The following is an 18,161-nucleotide window of genomic DNA, read 5'->3' as shown; positions in this document are numbered from 1 at the left end:
TTCTAATCCTTTCTCTGAGTTGTATTTGATTTCTGGAAATCTTCTAGATTACATCGAGAGCCTGAACGATACATCCGCCGGCCGATAAAAATCAGCCCATACGAGCCTCTCTCAGACATATCGCTACGGGCATTCATGTTTGCCGACATGAAAACTCTGACAATGATGAAAAGATGTGATTTTACGTTTATTTTCTTCATTAAAAGTCCTGTATATTTGGTTATATTTCTATTCATTTTTTTAGCTATAGTCTATTACAATAAAGTTCATGGTTCAACTGTAAACTATCAAGCCTCAATGAAATGTCTCCGTCGTAAGGGATTGACAACGACGCCTTAGGGCATCATTGACACTTATTGACATTTCCTAACACCCAACAATCCGTACGAGTCGTGCTCTGTTCCCGGCCCGTCCTTTGGGAACCGACACAGCCGTAAATGCAACAGCAACACGGGGAGGTCATCGGGGATGCAGCAGCGCTTCGCGGTGCTGATAGCAGTTAGCCTAGGCTCGACAGAAATAGCCTGCGTTGATGTGCACTTGGCTGAAAAACTCTGTCTGTTTGTCTGCGACTTTGTAACAAGAGATTGCTCTGACTCAGAGGAGGAGGAGGAGGAACCCGCTCTCCTGCTGGCAGCGGCGCTGAGAAACAGCTGGTGGTGTACCTGCAGCACGGAAAGACCGAGGCTCGAGTGGAAGTGAAACACACTAATAGTGCAGCAGCAGTTTGGCTGAAGGCGTCGAGCTGCAGACATACACGTGTGTGTGTGTGTGTGTGTGTGTGTGTGTGTGTGTGTGTGTCGGGGCTGTTAAAGTGTACACGCAGCCGTGATGACATAAGTTCATAAGAGTATTACACTGTGGGGGACGCGACACCGGTTGCGGCCCCTTGCGTTTTAATTCATTTTCGGAGGCCGCGGAACCATGGAGCCGCACGGCGCTCGGTGGAGATTTCCTCCGCCGTCGTGATCTGCTGCTGAATTCAAAGCAAAATGTTTTGAACCTCGCCCAGCTCAGCTGCTAGCAGCACTCTCAAATATAATAAATTCAGGATTTACTGGCAGGCTTCATATTTCTCCGTGCGAAAGCTCAACTCATTTATTAGGATTATCCACATTCCACCGGAGATAAGAAGCGCGGGCACAATGGGGTTCGGCGTCTTGTTGAAGGTCTGTAAACGCAGAATATATAATAAGCAGCCGCTAATTTGATTTTGTCCTTGATCCTCGAATAACAACCACTGATGTCTAAAAATAATGTGTTTTAATTGCTTTCAGGGCAGGAAGAATGAAATCAAAAGCAATTTATACAAACAGTATGAATACTGAAGACATGAGAGAGTGGAAGCAGCCTACTTCTTACACATCCTCCAGATACATTTCAGCCACAGCAAACACTGTGTGTGTGTGTGTGTGTGTGTGTGTGTGTGTGTGTGTGTGTGTGTGTGTGTGTGTGTGTGTGTGTGTGTGTGTGTGTGTGTGTGTGTGTGTGTGTGTGTGTGTGTGTGTGTGTGTGTGTGTGTGTGTGTGTGTGTGTGTGTGTGTGTGTGTGTGTGTGTGTGTGTGTGTGTGTGTGTGTGTGTGTCTGTGTCTGTGTGTGTGTGTGTGTGTCTGTGTCTGTGTCTGTGTCTGTGTGTGTGTGTGTGTGTGTCTGTGTGTGTGTGTGTGTGTGCGCGTGTCATCCTGCGGGTGAAACACCGAAGCCTTGTTTGACTCCTCTGTTCTGTGCAATGACTTCGACTTCATTTATGGAATGTGTCCCTGCTGGGTTTTCATTTCCTCCGACTGAAAAAAGGGAAGGCAATCAGAGTCCTGATGCTGAAATCATTACCTAATGACTAAAGCCTTTGTGTGACTTCCACCATGCTGCGACGCTCATTGTTCAACCGCACGTCTCGCGTAATTGTGCGGAGACGAGCATGTTCTTAAAAGTTTGTTCGAAGGCTGTGTGCAGCGCGGGGCTGCGCACGGAACGCGGGCGAGTCCGATCAATCACACACACACACACACACACACACACATTCAGAGGAGTATGGACTTTTCCCAACAGAGGATGTTCGATGAGCAGAGACGTGTCGGGACAATGTGCTGCTGCAGTCACACAGTAAAACAACCAGAGATGTGATTTAAGCCAAACTACTAAGTATTCTGAAAATAACACATGCTCATTAGGAACCACATTTTTTGCACATATCAATAAAGTCACCAGCGTTCATTTCTTCCACAAACTGTGACTGTGTTAACATCACAGGGATCACACGGCTGTGGCAACACAAAACCCTATTACTGTTCGATTTTGATTCACAAAAAGCTGTTTTTTGAGGTCCCGAAACTTCTGTGGGGGTATTTTTTTCCCACTTCAGACAAAGGAATTTTATTTTAACGCCTCCTATTGATGTCTGCGCAATAACGCTGACTGACTGCAATTTCTCAAACGCGTCGAGCGCCCCGCGGCCCGGCGCTGCATGCATTTTCATGACATCTCTGTGTCCTTCCAGAAACAAAGCTCCGTGATGTTGACAGTATAGGGGATCATTAAATTTGCCTGCTGCTCCTCTTGGAGCATAAATCAAGCCGATCCATCTCGCCCCGACCCGGCTCCCTGGTGGCTCACTCAGAGCCGTGCCGGTGCAGCGCTGGCTGCGGAATGAGCGAGGGGAAGCATGCGAGGGCTGCGCTTTAAGCTGCGGCGTCTGACGGCATGAACAGGCCTCGGCCTCGTCTCCGGAGCGATGGGGATCAAGCGGGCTTAGCGGGCTCGACTTGTGAGGACCCGGACGGGGCCGGAACATGCAGCACAACACAGTTGTCTCACAGGCCCCCTGGACAGGGCCGGGGGGCACTCCGCTCAGGATCCCCAGCAGATTCAAGCCTTATGAATAATTCTCGAACTACCTCCCTCTTTTCATTGCCCAGAAACAATTAAGCCCCATCTGAAAATCTGATCGCCGACCAAAAATAAAGGAAATCTCCCAAAGTAAGCCCTCGACTTTCCAGACGCTCAGTCGACCTCAGATCTTCTCCGGAAACAAATGTGTTGCTGTCTGCGGCGCCGCGCGCGGGGGGGGGAGTTAGAGGCAAAGGCGAAGGAAATGACAAGACATTTGCACGTGGTTTAATTTCCGCAATTGCTTTATGGTCATACATAAATGCTTAAATTGGTTTGTAACATATGCTCTCCTCGCTCGGCTTACTTCCTTCATTTAGTGTGACTGAATCACTTTATTAGTGATTATCCCCTCAAAAGCTGCAGGAGTGCACCGCATCACACCACGTCGTGCAGTTCACCCATGTAGTGGGAATGGGAATATGCAAATAGTGCAAGAGTATTTCGCTGCAACCAAATATGCCCCTGGGCTTCTTGTCCAATGACACAAATCATCAATTAGGATCTCAGCGGGGTTTTGGGGGATAAACTAAATTGGCAGAGTCCCTATCTGACAATATGTAGATCCGTGTGGGGTACATGACGACAAAGAACAAACACCACCGAGGGTGACTGAGGGTGGTGTGTGTGTGTGTGTGTGTGTGTGTGTGTGTGTGTGTGTGTGTGTGTGTGTGTGTGTGTAATCATCCATCCTCAGACAATGACAAAGGTACAGAATGATTTGAATGGTGTAAAAGGTGACGGAGCTCCTTGCGGTCGACTCGCAGCAGCAACAACAGTTTCTTTCAGAGGCCCTCTACTTTCACGGAGGGGGGGGGGGGGGGGGGGGGGGTCGCGAGGTTCGGCTCCTCGTGGGATTTGGTGCTCAGCTCTCTGCACCTGCCGCGAAACGTGCGTGTGCGTGGGACGGACGGACGGAGCTGAAGTGGTCCTAAAATGGCCATTGTGATTTCTCAGGGAAGCAGATGATTAGTAAACAAATGGTTGGGGCATATTTAATTAGGCTAATGTACAGGCAGGGGCCCCCGACTTTACGACATACAGTTGCAACATTTCGCTATTGACAGATGCCAACAAAGAATCTGTGGCAGAGAATTAACAGCAATTTTACATTACTTGAATAAAAAAAAAAGAGAGATGTGATTCCCAAATCTGAGCATGTACAGTTTTGCTGATCATATGACTGAGCAGGTGAGTGGACCAGTGTTCCCACTGATCCACCGACACTGATCCCAGCAGATGACCTGCAGATCTGCGCCTGTCCAACTGCAACGCCATTAAAGGGTCAAATGGAACAGGGCCCCCACAACGGTCGGAGACGAGCTACCTGGCCGAGCCGAGCGTGCCGCTCACAAGTCTCCTTCGGGGGAACAGTCATCTGAGCAATTGTGGAAATAAATGGAGCCCGGCTGAAGAAGGAAGCGGCGACTGGGCACACAAAGAAGGCCAGTGTTCATGTGGAGAGGGGTTTTTTTCTGAACGGGGCAGGGGAGGCTGAGAGTAAACATGAGAGCTCGGCGAGGAGCGGATCGTTTTAGTGCGAGACACACTCGGATTAAAGAGGAGAGAAATTCACGGGGAGGCGGACAGGACAGGATGGAGCTCCCTGCGTGACCTTTTCGCTTCACACGAGAAATGCATGCAAGACTTTGGTTTTGCTCGAGACACAATGTTCAAAACTGCTGTTCGTGAACTGGAAACAGAAACTGGAGAATTTAAATGATCCAAAAAACATACAAAACAAAAAAAACATTTTCAAACTACAGGTGTTGATTTTTTTTATTTTTTTTTCCTTTTCAGCTTCACATTAATATTTGGGAGTAATCTGATCGTCTTGTTACCAACACACACGCACACACTAGAAAGAAATGTATTAAGAAAAAAGACAAATACTGCATTAACTTGGATCAACACTGAGTGTTAGTTATTTTACACTAAAAACCTCAAATATATATATGTATTTTTTTTTTCTACAAGCATAGTAAAAAACAAAAGCCTTTTTTCCCACTGTAATAAACGCCACCACGTTAAGTTCCACGCGGAGCACGGACCGCAGCGCGGTGAACGGACTCGGCAGCATCACACGCTCGGGGACCACATATTCATAACGCGACGGCCACGCGTCCACCCCGCTCTCTTTTTATTCCGATCAGCCTCTAAACGACGAGCTTCGACACACACACACACACACACACACACACAACAACAACAACAACAAAAAAACAAAAAACAAAAAAACAGCCTCTCAAATACAACGCACCGTCGACTCTCGCGTCGCAGACATCACCGACACTTTCATTTTAATCCAAACGTCGCATCGAGCAGAAGAATCATATATATATATATATATATATATATATATATGTTCATATATATTAATAATAAAAAATCCACTGGTCTTTCAGTCCAGCACAAAAATGCTTCTCCTCTCCTTTCCCTCTCTCTTTTCTCTCCCCCTCCTTTACTTCCCCTTCCCTCCCTCCATCCATCCCTCCCTCCCTCCTTCCCCTCTCTCTCTCTCTCTCTCTCTCTCTCTCCCTCTCTCTCTCTCTCTCTCTCTGCTCGGCTGTCTGTCTGACTGTATGAATAATGTCCTGCTTTTTTGTAATGAAGTGAGGGAGGGAGGGAGGGAGGGAGGAGGAGGGGGGGGGAGAGAAAGGGGGGAAAGGACGCCGAAGTGGAAAAGCCCTGCTCCCATGCACTGACATTGAAAATGAATGACAGCTTACCTGCATGCCAATCTTCATCAGACTGACACTGGGCTGACAGCACAGCCTATACTCCTCCACACAGCCGGTGACGTCAGCCGCGCCAGGCCCCTCCCACCCCCCGGCTCCATCCCCGCTCCCCCGTTCTCCCAGCGCCGGGCCGCTGATGCCTTCCAGTGTCCGTGGGAAATGCGGCGATCACACGTGGACCTCGGCGAGGACGGGGGCCGCGTCCACCTGGGCATGAGAGGGAAGGGACAGTTGGTTTTTCAGGGTGTACGGCAATGCCTGCTGGTTCAGTGTTGAGACTCGGAGGAACTCAAGGAAAAGAAAAAAAAATAGCACCCACACGTTTTACTATTTCTAGTAACTTGTCACTGACAAAGTTAATATGGACCAAAGTTTTTGCAAAATGTTCTGTTAAGGCTTGAGCATGGCTTGAAAACGGTGGTCACGAAATGAACAGGAGGGAGAAAATAAACATTAAATGGTGTTATTCAACGAATATGTGCTCATCCATTTTTTGCAATTCTGTTGGGGGGGAAATCAGAATGTGACGCAGGCTGCACGACCTTCGAGGACAACGTTCATGTTTTTATTGTCATATTTGTTATTTGCAATTTTCCAACTCCGGCAAGCAAACAGCCTCTATACTGTGCATCACTCAGTCACCGCAGGAGTCCAATAAAATGCATAATGAAACAGGAGTATGTATTTTAACTTTTCTTTATGTATTTAGTCATCTAACATCATACCACTCCAGGTTCCATCGAGGTCCGGTCAGGTTTCCTCTGCTGGGGCTAGAAGACAGAAGATATAGACAAACCATCACTGCCACACTCTATCGTCTTTTTTTCTTTTTTTTTTGTGGAAACAGTGAAAACACCAAACTCCACAAACTTCGTGGTGAATAAGTCCCGTTTCTCTCTGCTGTCAGTATTCATTGTTCTAAATATGCTCACCTTCGACCACCTGAACAAAACTGTATTTCACACCATTGCAATCGCTCATGAACGCTGGATGCATGCGTCTTACGAGGGTTACACGAAGGCATCACGTCTCCTTCCAGTAAGCGCGCGGAGGCTCCGCCACTTCCAGGAGGACGAGGACGAGGACACACACACACACACACACACACACACACACACACACACACACACACACACACACACACACACACACACACACACACACACACACACACACACACACACACACACACACACACACACACACACACACACACACACACACAGCGGGTCTGGCCGGCCCCCTGTCGGTGCGCATTAATAATTGCATGCTCCTGAAAGACGCGTGGGATGATGCAGCGAGTAGAGGTTTATGATCAGACTGCAGGGTCTGAACATGAGTCCCAGTTATCTCGATATTTCAAGATAAAAACACAAAGGGTGTCAAAGGAGCAGAAGTTTTACAACAGAAATCCCATGGTCCACGTATCCAGTCACTGATGTTTTATTTGCGCATCAAACCACAGTCATTATAGAATACTTCATTTCAAGTCAAAGTCTTGCAATCAGACACGACACTTAACAAGACAGCAAGAACATATACATCATATAGCAACATATAGCCTATACCTAAAGTATCAAAAGTGAGTGGGTGCGCGTTACATAAATCATATCTAATAAAGGATCTTGGTGTAAATAACAGTTTGCTGTTGCAGCTGATCGAGGCCAGTGGTTCACAACCTCTGGAAAAGAATAAGAAAAACTAAGTTCTGATCAGTTCTGATGGATCATTTTATTTAATCTTTCTTTTTTTTGTCGGACAATCTCTATATGTGTGACATCTATTCAATAACCTGTTTTGGCCACACATGGTTATTTAACAGAAGAGGTTCAGAGGGGACATCACGCACTGATGGAACTGCAAGCAACTAAATCTGAAAAAAACAAGGACTTAAAGGTCTGCTCCCACCCAGACACTGCTTCTCCTACGATGTAATATAATGAGCTTATAATGCACATTATGTTTTATGTAGCCGAGCTTTAGTGCAAAATCTCGAAATAACTAAGTGGATAAATGCTGTGGAGTAAAAGTCTACAATATTCCACACTCAAATGTGGGGTAGTACAGGATTTATAATAAAGTAAAGTATTTAAAATTGTACTTAGAAGAAAGGCCAGTTTGTCCTCAGGTCTGTCACATATACATCAGGACAGTGTCGAGACAACAGCAGTGGGACAAACACAAGTGGAAATCATGGTGGTTAAAAAAAAGGCGACGCTCAGCATCAGCAGCTACCCGTTCGCCACGCGCCGTTGAGCAACGCCGCTTTTGATTGGCTGGTCCAGAGTCCTGTCATCCAATCGCACTCTAGCTTGCCGTTACCAGGAACCAGAGGACGCGTTGGAAACGGGAGCTATGGTTGTTAAGAGATCGGAAAAGAGCTTAACGTGTCAATTAAAGTGACGAACTCTTTGATTAAAGTAGTCAGTGGACAACTTTCCGTACCGAATACCGTAATACAAAGTTAACGAGACTGGGTACCGAATACCCTAATACAATGTTAACGAAGCATGCGTGAACTAGCAGCCACAGCTAACTCCTCCACAAAGCGGTGCTACATACCGCTAGCTGCTGGAGCTACATACCGCTAGCTGCTGGAGCTACATACCGCTAGTTGCTGAGGCTACATACCGCTAGTTGCTGAGGCTACATACCGCTAGCTGCTGAGGCTACATACCGCTGGCTGGGGCTACATACCGCTAGCTGCTGGAGAAACATACAGCTAGCTGCTGGAGAAACATACAGTTAGCTGCTGGAGCTACATACAGCTAGCTACAGGAGAAACATACGGCTAGCTGCTGGAGAAACATACAGCTAGCTGCTGGAGCTACATACAGCTAGCTACTGGAGAAACATACGGCTAGCTGCTGGAGAAACATACGGCTAGCTCCTGGAGCTACATACGGCTAGCTGCTAGAGCCAGACATTTTTATCACAGTGTTGCTCTAAACTGGCACAAACTGCGGTCGTAATGTGACTATTTCTTTTTTACCAATTTCCCCGACTAACCGCCTCGTGTGTCGAGTAAACCAGCCTTGTCAACTCGACCCGCCGAACACGATCATGACCAGTACCGTGCTGGAAGTCGGCACGGGCGTGTTCGTCATCGCGCTCGTCTGGATCGCGGCGCTTGTGTGTGGGACGATGCTGCTGAGAGCGTCTGGATCCGCGAAGTGAGTGAAAGAGCCGCGACGGCAGCAGCAATATGCAACGACCAGCATACGCATTCACTTCTCTCAGAACACACGAACACAGAGTTGGACAGAGACACTCACTCGACGTGAGGGAGTCGCTCGGTGCCAGACTCCACTTGACATGTTGTCCACGTGAACCCTGGTCTGATCGTCAGCCGCAGCTCAAACCTCCTGGAACATTAAACGCTTCACCTGTGGCAGGAGTGAGGCTTTCTTTTCAATTCGGCTTGTTCCGATGTTCCCCACTGAGGGGGCCTACTCACATGTCCACACGTTTAGTTTAAACAAGTGCAGTTTATATCTTGTTTAGTACCTAACCCCATGCAAATTGGAGATTGAAGATCTAATTTGATTCATGAAGTTCATGGCAGTTTGTTAAAAGGCCAGCTATTAATAATTCATTTTAATGCATGTTGGTTGAAGCACAGTCTTTGTTCAAGGTAAGCATGCAGAGAATTTTGTAGGAATATGTGGAAACACTGGTTCACAATGGAATCAAGTCTCAAACTGAAGAGTGGACCCATCCATAAAACATCATAGTGTGTTCTAGCAGGTGTATGAATCAGTGGCAGATTTAAAATTTCTCACAAAAGGATGACGTCTTTCTGACGTCATCCACCAAAACCCTTTGTGTCCCGGAAAGTATTGCTTTTACCGACTTATTAAAAATATAAGTATTTTTGTTGTTGTATTTGTAAAAATATACTTATCGATTGCTGGGACCATGCACCTTTCCGTCCCCGCTGATTAATGCTTGTGCAATAGTTTTACACCTACAGCCTCATGACAGCAAACACTGCGCATGTGTGCGAGGTGCAGTTTCAATAAAATGTACATGGGCTGAAACGCAACGCTTCATTGCACAGCAAACCCTATCCTCTGTGTTTTAACTGTGTGTGTGTCTGTTTTGTCTTGCCAGGCTAGGAGTTATCCCCGTTTTCCTCCTGGCTCTCACCATCACTCTGGCACTGGTGTTCTTCCCTCGCAGCCCAGAGACAACTCCCCCTTTCAAGGAGATAGAGGCGAGCTCTACTCACTGGATCTCACACACACACACACACACTCACACACACACTCCAGCTAACATGTCAGTATATTTATGTCGATCGTCTATGAGGTGACATTGTCATTGTCTTTCTTCTTCTGCCCTCAGTGCGAGTGAGTATGTTGGACTATATTGAAATTCAAATACCACACACACATGTTTTTATTAGACAGTTTATCAAAGGAAACAACTTGTGTTAACGCAATAAACGGACATTTGACTGCACGAAGAAGCAATTTAAATTCATACTGCTACCAAAGCTGTGATAATGAAATATTCCATCATGATTATATTGAAACATTTACTGCATTAAAAAACACACTGGCTGTTCTGCATGATGCATAGTGACTTCATGTTTTGCTTCAGTTCAACACACACGCAGGCCTGGGCTGTTTGAAAGACAGAGAGAAAAAAAGGATTCAGAATAAACAGCTACACGTAGCTGAATGGCTGTCTCATGTTCTGTGCTCCCAAAAACGATATATTTAATCACATAAACAATATGATCTATTGTTGTCAAAAGAATAAAGAATAACACATGAAATGATTTATCGACAATACAATAGAACAAACATATGTCTTTATCACAGATTATTTGCCTGACTGAGGATCTCGGCTGTTTATAGGTTTTAGTGAGGTCCATATAAACGCCCTTTCCCAAATGCGAGTACTCACCGTCCTGTACGCCTGTACATGGCATGCGTCACTGTGTGTGCACCACTGTGTCTCTGCTTGTTATAAAGGCCTGTTCTGCTTTATCTTAGTCCAACAGCAATGCAGAACAAACACTCCCCCATGTTGCCTCGGGGTTGTGCCAATAAGCTGGCCAGATCTGCCAAGCAAGCTGCCACCCCATAGAAATAGCAGAGCAGAGCAGAGCCCGTCCTGGCCGGCTCGTGTTTTATAGCCTTTGTGCAACGGCAGACACCAGACCTGCAACAGAGAGTGGCAAGAAAATGTGACTCCTCGGATTTCTTTACAAGGCTGACGAAAACAATTAACCCTTTCCTCCTCTCGAGGTTGATTTCAATGATTCCAAGAGGTTACATAAAAAAAATAAACAAAACAGCTCCTCTTGATGCGAAGAAACAGATCATTTTCTATTTGTATTGGGTTACCAACCTTTATTAAAAGGCAACATGATACAAATATTTAATTTATGGAGGAGCCACCCACCCCCACACACACACACCACATAACAACAACACTGACACTATGATCCAAGTAGTGAGACGCGATGGTGGGATGGGTGGCTAGCCAGAGGCCTGTTGCTTCTCGAAGCTGTGGAACGCAGGATGAGAAGCTTCCTCTGTGACTCATCTCTGATATGTTAAACTGAAATAAATGTGTGACGATAGACGCTTTCGTGCAGGACCAGAGAACTGAAATAACTCAACTATTATTGCAATCTTCATCTGCATGGGGCTTTTTCTTTGCATGTAAACAAAGGCAAACGCATGCGAAGGTGAAAAACTGCTTCGCTGAAGACATTTTGTATTCATGCCATGTTTTGGCGTAGACTCCTTTTTAGTGAGCAAACAGAAAACCCTGAATACCTACTTGCAAGTGGAGAGACTGTGTGTGTGTGTGTGTGTGCGTGCGTGTGCGTGCGCGTGCTAGTGTGAAGCAATGTCTAACCTCTTGCTGTTAAACAAAAGTAAAATATCATAGAGCCAATTAAGGCAGTCCCAGACTAGGGTGGGGGTGGTTTGTACCAGACCCCCCCACCCACACCCTTCCACCTCCTCCCACTCATCCACACTACTGCCCGCCCGCCTACTCCCACCCGTGGGCTCAATGGCACATTAATAAAACATGGCCCACACTTTGGGTTCCTGCTTACTGCGTAATTGGCAAATTAAAAAGTGAGATGTGTTAAATGCATCCACAAGAGGCAGCATACATCATCCCCACCTTCTCTCATTCCTCAGCAGTCCGTGTGAAATCTCTCTTTAGTTGGCAGTCGGGCTTCTGCGGGTGCTATCTGGTTTAAGGGCGATTTCTCAGTTTGTATTCGCAAAATCATGGCTGGCTCATGATCTAAATATTAACACAGACCCTGGTGGCAACATCGTATGTTTCGTCTAGATCTCCTAAACGAACGTTGCAGTGAAGTGTCTCCGCTGATCGGGCGTCAGGACAAAGATCAGCAGGATCCGTAAATAAAGTGAACCTTGAGTCAAAACGTAGTTTCAGCAGTGATGAGAGAACTGAAACAACAAACCTGCCAAGTCTTCAAATAAATTGTTGTACGCGTTGTTTCCTTAACATATTCCTACATGAATCAATAACCACCTCTTGGCTTTATGTTGTAGCTCGTAGCCCTGATTGAAACTGGCTTTGATCGGCCCCGTCGTGGCATAGTGACAGTTAGCAGACACAGAAGGAGAGGCACCAAGGCCACTTCTGTCTCATCACACTGCTCCTGGTGCTTAAACTCAGATTATTGGTCGGCACCACTGCTCCTTTTTCTCTTATTGGCCTCCGAGTTGGCTCGGATCATTTTATCATGAAGACAACAAGAGGCTCGACACCATTACCTCTAAACTTTGAGTGGCAATGTTCATACACACATTCATTGTGAGGCTTTTCGGAATTTAATTATATTGTTTATGGTTAAAAAATTATCACCAGACAAAAAAAAAACCAGTATATGTTTGCAACTAAAGATTATTTTCATAATAGATTCATCTGTCAATTATTTTCTCGATTAATCGACTAATGGTTTTGTTCATAAGAAACGAAAATTGTCTATCGTGTTTCCCAAAACCACGAACATGATGTTTTGTTTTGTCCACATACCAACAATATTCAGTTTACTGTCATAGAGGAGCGAAGACACCAGAAAATATTCATATTTAAGTAGCTGAATCAGAGAATATTCACTTTTTTCCCATAAAAACTACTTGAACCGATTAATCGATTATCAAAATAGTTAGCGATTAATTTAGTAGTCGATTACTAATCCATTAACTGTTGCAGCTCTATATTTAATTGATCTGCCTGATAGACAATCTGTTAAAATTGTATATTTTAAAAATCAGTTTCACTCTAATGGTAAACTAGTAGTAAGTATTAAACTAATGTTGAAGAATACAAACTGAAGGTCTTGGTTGGTTTTGTATCCTCTTTCACAACAGATGAAACCGTCTAAACAGCAGGTCGGATGAATGCAGCACAGAGTTTGGCAATTTATTATTTCCAGATGATGTCAAATTGAATCTAGCTGTGTGTGTGTGTGTGTGTGTGTGTGTGTGTGTGTGTGTGTGTGTGTGTGTGTGTGTGTGTGTGTGTGTGTGTGTGTGTGTGTGTGTGTGTGTGTGTGTGTGTGTGTGTGCGCGCGCGCGCGCTTGTGGGCAAACATGTACTCTTCTCTCAAAACGAAGCCAGCTGAAGCAAAGCCCTTCTCAAAGTCACAAACGGATGGTGCTGTACAGACAGACGACTGCTCGGTATCTAAGAGACTGTATTAAATATACTGAATGTCTCTGACACTCGGAGTGTGTTTTATTATATCAGTTCACCCTGTGGTGAGGAACAGTTATTCTGCCTCGGTCAACTGGAAGGCATAGTTATAAAATATTTGAATCACGTCAACTCTTCTTCATAGAAAAGTCCAGAATCTATGTATATGCACATTTTGGGGATTTCAAATGTTTAACTTTGCTGAAAAGTGAAAATCACACAACCACACTTGGCATCAAACGCGGTTGAGAAATCCCCGAATCCTGCGTTTCTGTCCACATGTTGGAACAGCGCTTTAGATTTAAGGTGAGCACTGAGAAGCGTTCCCTTTCAGCAGATCGACAGTCTTTTATTGTGAAACTCTCATGACATCATTCTGCAGAACGAACTTCAAAGATTCAACTGAAGCACAAAGCACTGAAGCACAAACGATGTAGATTAATTTTCATGGCAACAAGTAACTAGGTTTTCTTTCTGTGTACACGTATGTTTGTCTGTCTTTGTGTTGAATGCCCCACACAGTTTCCACACCAGCTCTCTCATGACATCTTGTGGCTGATAGAGGAAACACCAGATACTATTGACCAGGTACTTATGCACCCATGTGTGTTATAAACAGATCCTCTCTCTCTCCACTCCACAGATAGTGGACACTTTCTTCATCGGCCGCTACGTGCTGCTGGCTGTGGTGAGCGCCGTCTTTCTGCTGACCTTCTTCATGCTGCTGCCCTTCCACTTCCTGGAGCCGGTCTATGCCAAGGCCTTAAGAACCCACTAGTTCCCGCCAGGGTCACGGTTGGCACCGGGATCACAATCGCTGATTGTATACAACTAAAGACAAACGGGGGCCAGGCGAGGGAAGCAACTACAGAATGCATCCCAAACAGAAACAGCAGGAGAGCGAGGGTCTTCTACGGGGTCTCAGTAACAGTGTTTATTTTTATATTTTGTATCATTTCATAAATAGTTTGTATTTGATGTGTATAAAGCAAAAGACTTCCTAGTCCTATCATGGAGTGACTCATGTATAAACTCTAAACACGTCAACTGGACCGACCGATGTACAGTAAATGTATTTATTTAATTTTAACAAGCGCATGTGAATGCCAATAAATGCATAGCTTCACCTCAGTAACTAACTGGAGCGCAGACATTATTTTTTGCATGAGTTTTACAGACACATTAATCAGAGAGCCATTAAACATCACGCGGACGAGTACGAGTAGACCGCTGGACCAAAGACAAACCACTAACTGAACGGGGCGCAGCTTCTCCTCCAGCTACTGTTACGAGCTGCGCAGTTTTAATAAATAAACTCTGGGTGAGAGGATGAACACCTTCTTATTGGATTTTGTAATGACTCGTTCATTTTAACGGCAAGGCTCGAGCTCTGCAGTCAGTTTACACGACGGGCACGTTATGCTCATGTTAGCGTTTTGATTGGTCCTTTTAACCTGATCAACTATTAGCCGATTTCTAATAAGGACTGTAACATAACAGTGTGTGGCATACCGTCAGCATGAGCTCTTCATCACTCCTCTCGAGATTTATGAAATCAGCTCCCGCTGACAACAAAGCTGCACCATATTCACTTGACCTCGGCCTCTACCATTTTGTACTTACCATAAAAAGGGTGATGGTTGTGTCTGATAGTGTTATCGAGTGTCTGACAACACCTGTATCCATCAAGAGCTGAGCCGCATTACTGCGTTGTAATGTGAGGGGTTTTTATTTATTTTTAATTGATGTGGCACATTAAAGCAATAGGTTGAGAGATGGGGAAATACACTTCGCACCCTGTCAGTCAGATGATGAGACTGACATGACGCCACTCTTGTGGTCTGAAGATGCCACCAAACTTAGTTTAGCATGACCAAGGGAAAACCTTGTGCCTGGCCCTGTTCAAACTCTATAATATCCACCTGCTAGTTCCTCCGAAGCTACAGCAGATAACTGTCACATGTTATCTGCTTCGTTTAGTGCATACAAAGGAATAAGAATATGTCGAGCTGCTGTGTCCCTCCGCTTCCAGCCTGTGTGCTGAGATAAGTGAGCCGAACGCAGGTTGGGAAGATCCGCGGATCATCATTGTGTGGAGTTCAGAGGACTGAACGCGTGAATCGCATTGTAACCACGAGGCGCGGCATCGGTCTCCCGCTCCTTCACAGAACGGCTGCTGCGTATGTGACCAACACTTTGCATCGCCGTGTTCTCCGCCATTGTCCACTGCTACTCTCCTTTCTGGTTCCACGTTTCTCCAACCACTGAAACCGCACCCTGCACCGTGTTGCCATTCTTTGCGACGAACACAGCGCTGCATTCACATGTCCTGATGCTGATTCCACGGGGTGCCACTAAGCAGATGATTCCATAGAGAGTAATGAGCGTTTGCGGTGCAGAGGCCCAATTATAAACACTTGCCTCCCACCCCCCATTTTAAAAGTGTGAAGCCCGAGGAGACGTGGAGTGGAATTCCAACCAGGATGATGAAAGAGAATCTAATGAATCAAAACCAATCCTATTAGTTCCGGCCCACATCTCCATACTGTGGCCCTTTTTCTGCACAACAATCCACCGCATGATTTCACACAAGCTGGGGAACAGGGGGGGTTCAACAGAGAGGGAGAGGAGATCTAGAACCTTTCAACCTGGAGTGACTTGTTGCCTGTAATTGACCGCATGATTACCGCAAAACACGATCTTAGCCCCCACTGATAGTGGCGCTGAGAAACAAGTTGGTTTAAAGGCCCCGGAAGTGAAGGAGGCGAAGGTCCCGTCCCCCCCCCCCGGCCTGGACGTTCCCTTTAACCGAAACAGAAAGCTTTAGGTTCTTTTACTTTGCCCTCCTGAGAACATTCTACCGCAGTTTATACTGCGGTAGAATGTTCACACCACCTCCCTGCTGCAGACTCAAGGTCTTCGCAGGGTCCCTGAAGTCTGGGCCTTGAAGATCTGACAGTATTCCCTGGCTCACTCCCCCGTTCTCACACACTCTCTCACACTGCCTCACCTTTGTAATCTCTCTCTCTCTCTCTCTCTCTCTCTCTCTCTCGCCGCCTCTCTCCTTTCCCTCATTTTATGTTTTCCCCCGAAACTCTGTCTCTGGGGAGTGGGAAAATGAGCAGAACAAAGCGCGTGGGGGTCTGAGGATCATTTGGAACCGGGAGCTGGAGTCTTTGTAGCGCAGCCAGCTGGACATATAAAGAGATGGGGGCGGGTGAGAAAGGAGAAAGAGAGAGCAATGCGAGGGCAAAGAGGTGTGAGCCGAGAGCTCGGGGTGCTCGGCTTTCGGAGCTGCGGAGGGGACGGGGTGCGCTCCCCTCTGGGAGATGCTGTATTCAGACGCACTCAAGCAGAACTCCTGGCCTTCCATTCACATCCTGCGCCACCTCGCCCTCTGCTCGTGATACGGATACGGGCACCGCCCCACGCGGCTCCCACGTCGCCGGCAAATCCACTAAAGAGTTCGTGGGCAAAGTCGGTGCACTTATCCCGAAAGAATGTGACTCAGTTCATGTTAAATCAAGCAGAGGGCAATGTTTGCTGTCCTTTTCAAAAAAGCTTGGAGTCCTCGCACAGGATGGAATCATGAGGCTCTATGGGCCAACAAGTGCATGTTTGGTTTGCTGGCTGGGTATTTTTCACTAAGCTATGAAAGAGGCGGTGATACAGTGGGGAAACGGGGGCCTTGTCATTGGAGCAACAAACTGCCGTTTTAGGGCCAAAAGGGTTTTTTTTGTTTTTTTTCCCAGCGCTGCCTGACTGTGCTCTATTATGCCCTTTTGTATATACCCCGGGGATGCTATCATGGCAACACACACCAGGGGGGCGAAATCCTCAAACTGCGATGCTGGTGTTGCCTTGGCCTCTTACCTCCCTCCCTCAGGGAGGAATTACCCTGAAGCGCTGCCTCTCGGCGGGGGCGGCGAAGGCCCAGATGAGAGGTCACGTTGCCCTCCAATAGACCTCCGCCGCTTGGACATGACGCCCCATCGCGGGCCGGAGCTCGGCCCCGCGGGGGGGGGGGGGGGGTCTTCCCACTTTGACAGCGGTGAAGACATGATTTAGTATCGGGCAGTCTCGGCAAGGCAATGGCTACACCGATCAAAGGCCTCGGTCACAATGGTGGAACATGGGTGGCCTCAGTGATCCTCAGACCATGCTCTGCCTGTCTATGTGATGATGCAGATGTATTGGTCAGTAGAAAGTGTAGCGTTCCTGCGTAAGGAGGAGCAGCAGTAACAAAAAGTGCCGTGATCTAAATATGTAGCGACTTGATGCTTGAAATTAATTGGAAATGTATCAGCTCAACGGTGTTCATACGGTCACTTGACCGTCTTGAATGCTGCTGCTGCTAATGATGGTGATGATGATGAGGTACAATCATATTTCTGCAATTAGACCCCCCTAACCTCCCTACAATGTAAGTGACGCGGAACAAAATCCACAATCCTTGTTTAATGTAAAATGATAGTATAAAATGTATCTGAAGTATCATCTGAAGCTTTCAGCAACCTGCTATATGTTTCAAAATTAATATTTCTGGTGTATGTTTGTGTAATGTCTCTGTGTTTGGTTGTTGATGTGCGATTTGGGAAAGTAACTCAAAGGGGAAACACTGACTGTCAGTTTGGGAGATCACAACTCGATTTGTTCGGGGACACGCGACAAAGTCAAATAAACCTGAAATGGAAGGGTAGAAGTAAGTTATGAATCCAGCATTGTAATTGCTCCTGCCGGTTCTGATTTCAGAGGCCGATGCTCTGAAGGGGTAGGCGTTGATTTTTAGAGCTGCGACGGAAAAAAAATGTATTCATTTATTTCCGGTGCACA

At 46.3% G+C, this 18,161-nt stretch overlaps 2 protein-coding genes across 9 annotated transcripts in view; one reads left to right on the top strand and one right to left on the bottom strand.

Annotated features, from left to right (window-relative positions):
• The window catches only part of pknox2 (pbx/knotted 1 homeobox 2), a 91,461-nt gene extending 82,380 nt beyond the window's left edge, over positions 1-9,081 (bottom strand). For 2 of the 8 annotated variants that reach the window (XM_035626195.2, XM_047330444.1), the window contains exons 1-3: positions 6,557-6,785; positions 6,350-6,394; positions 5,616-5,831 (exon numbers count right to left, since the gene is read on the bottom strand). The gene's annotated coding sequence lies outside the window, so the exon portion shown is untranslated. Of the gene's footprint in view, positions 1-5,146; positions 5,221-5,615; positions 5,832-6,349; positions 6,395-6,556; positions 6,811-8,616 lie in introns of those variants that run through there. The other 6 variants (XM_035626192.2, XM_035626193.2, XM_035626191.2 and 3 more) reach the window with 6 other exon arrangements.
• On the top strand, positions 7,950-14,467 carry tmem218 (transmembrane protein 218). The gene is made up of 3 exons (XM_035626202.2): positions 7,950-8,797; positions 9,738-9,840; positions 13,972-14,467. Exons 1-3 carry the CDS (start codon positions 8,688-8,690, stop codon positions 14,104-14,106), a joined length of 348 nt encoding a protein of 115 aa, XP_035482095.1. The 5' UTR covers positions 7,950-8,687; the 3' UTR covers positions 14,107-14,467.
• The last annotated feature ends 3,694 nt before the right edge of the window (positions 14,468-18,161 follow it).

This window comes from Scophthalmus maximus, chromosome 2, assembly GCF_022379125.1.
Source record: "Scophthalmus maximus strain ysfricsl-2021 chromosome 2, ASM2237912v1, whole genome shotgun sequence".
NCBI classification, from domain to species: domain Eukaryota; kingdom Metazoa; phylum Chordata; class Actinopteri; order Pleuronectiformes; family Scophthalmidae; genus Scophthalmus; species Scophthalmus maximus.
Note: the sequence above shows the minus strand (reverse complement) of the source record. Positions and strands in the feature narration are given on the sequence as shown.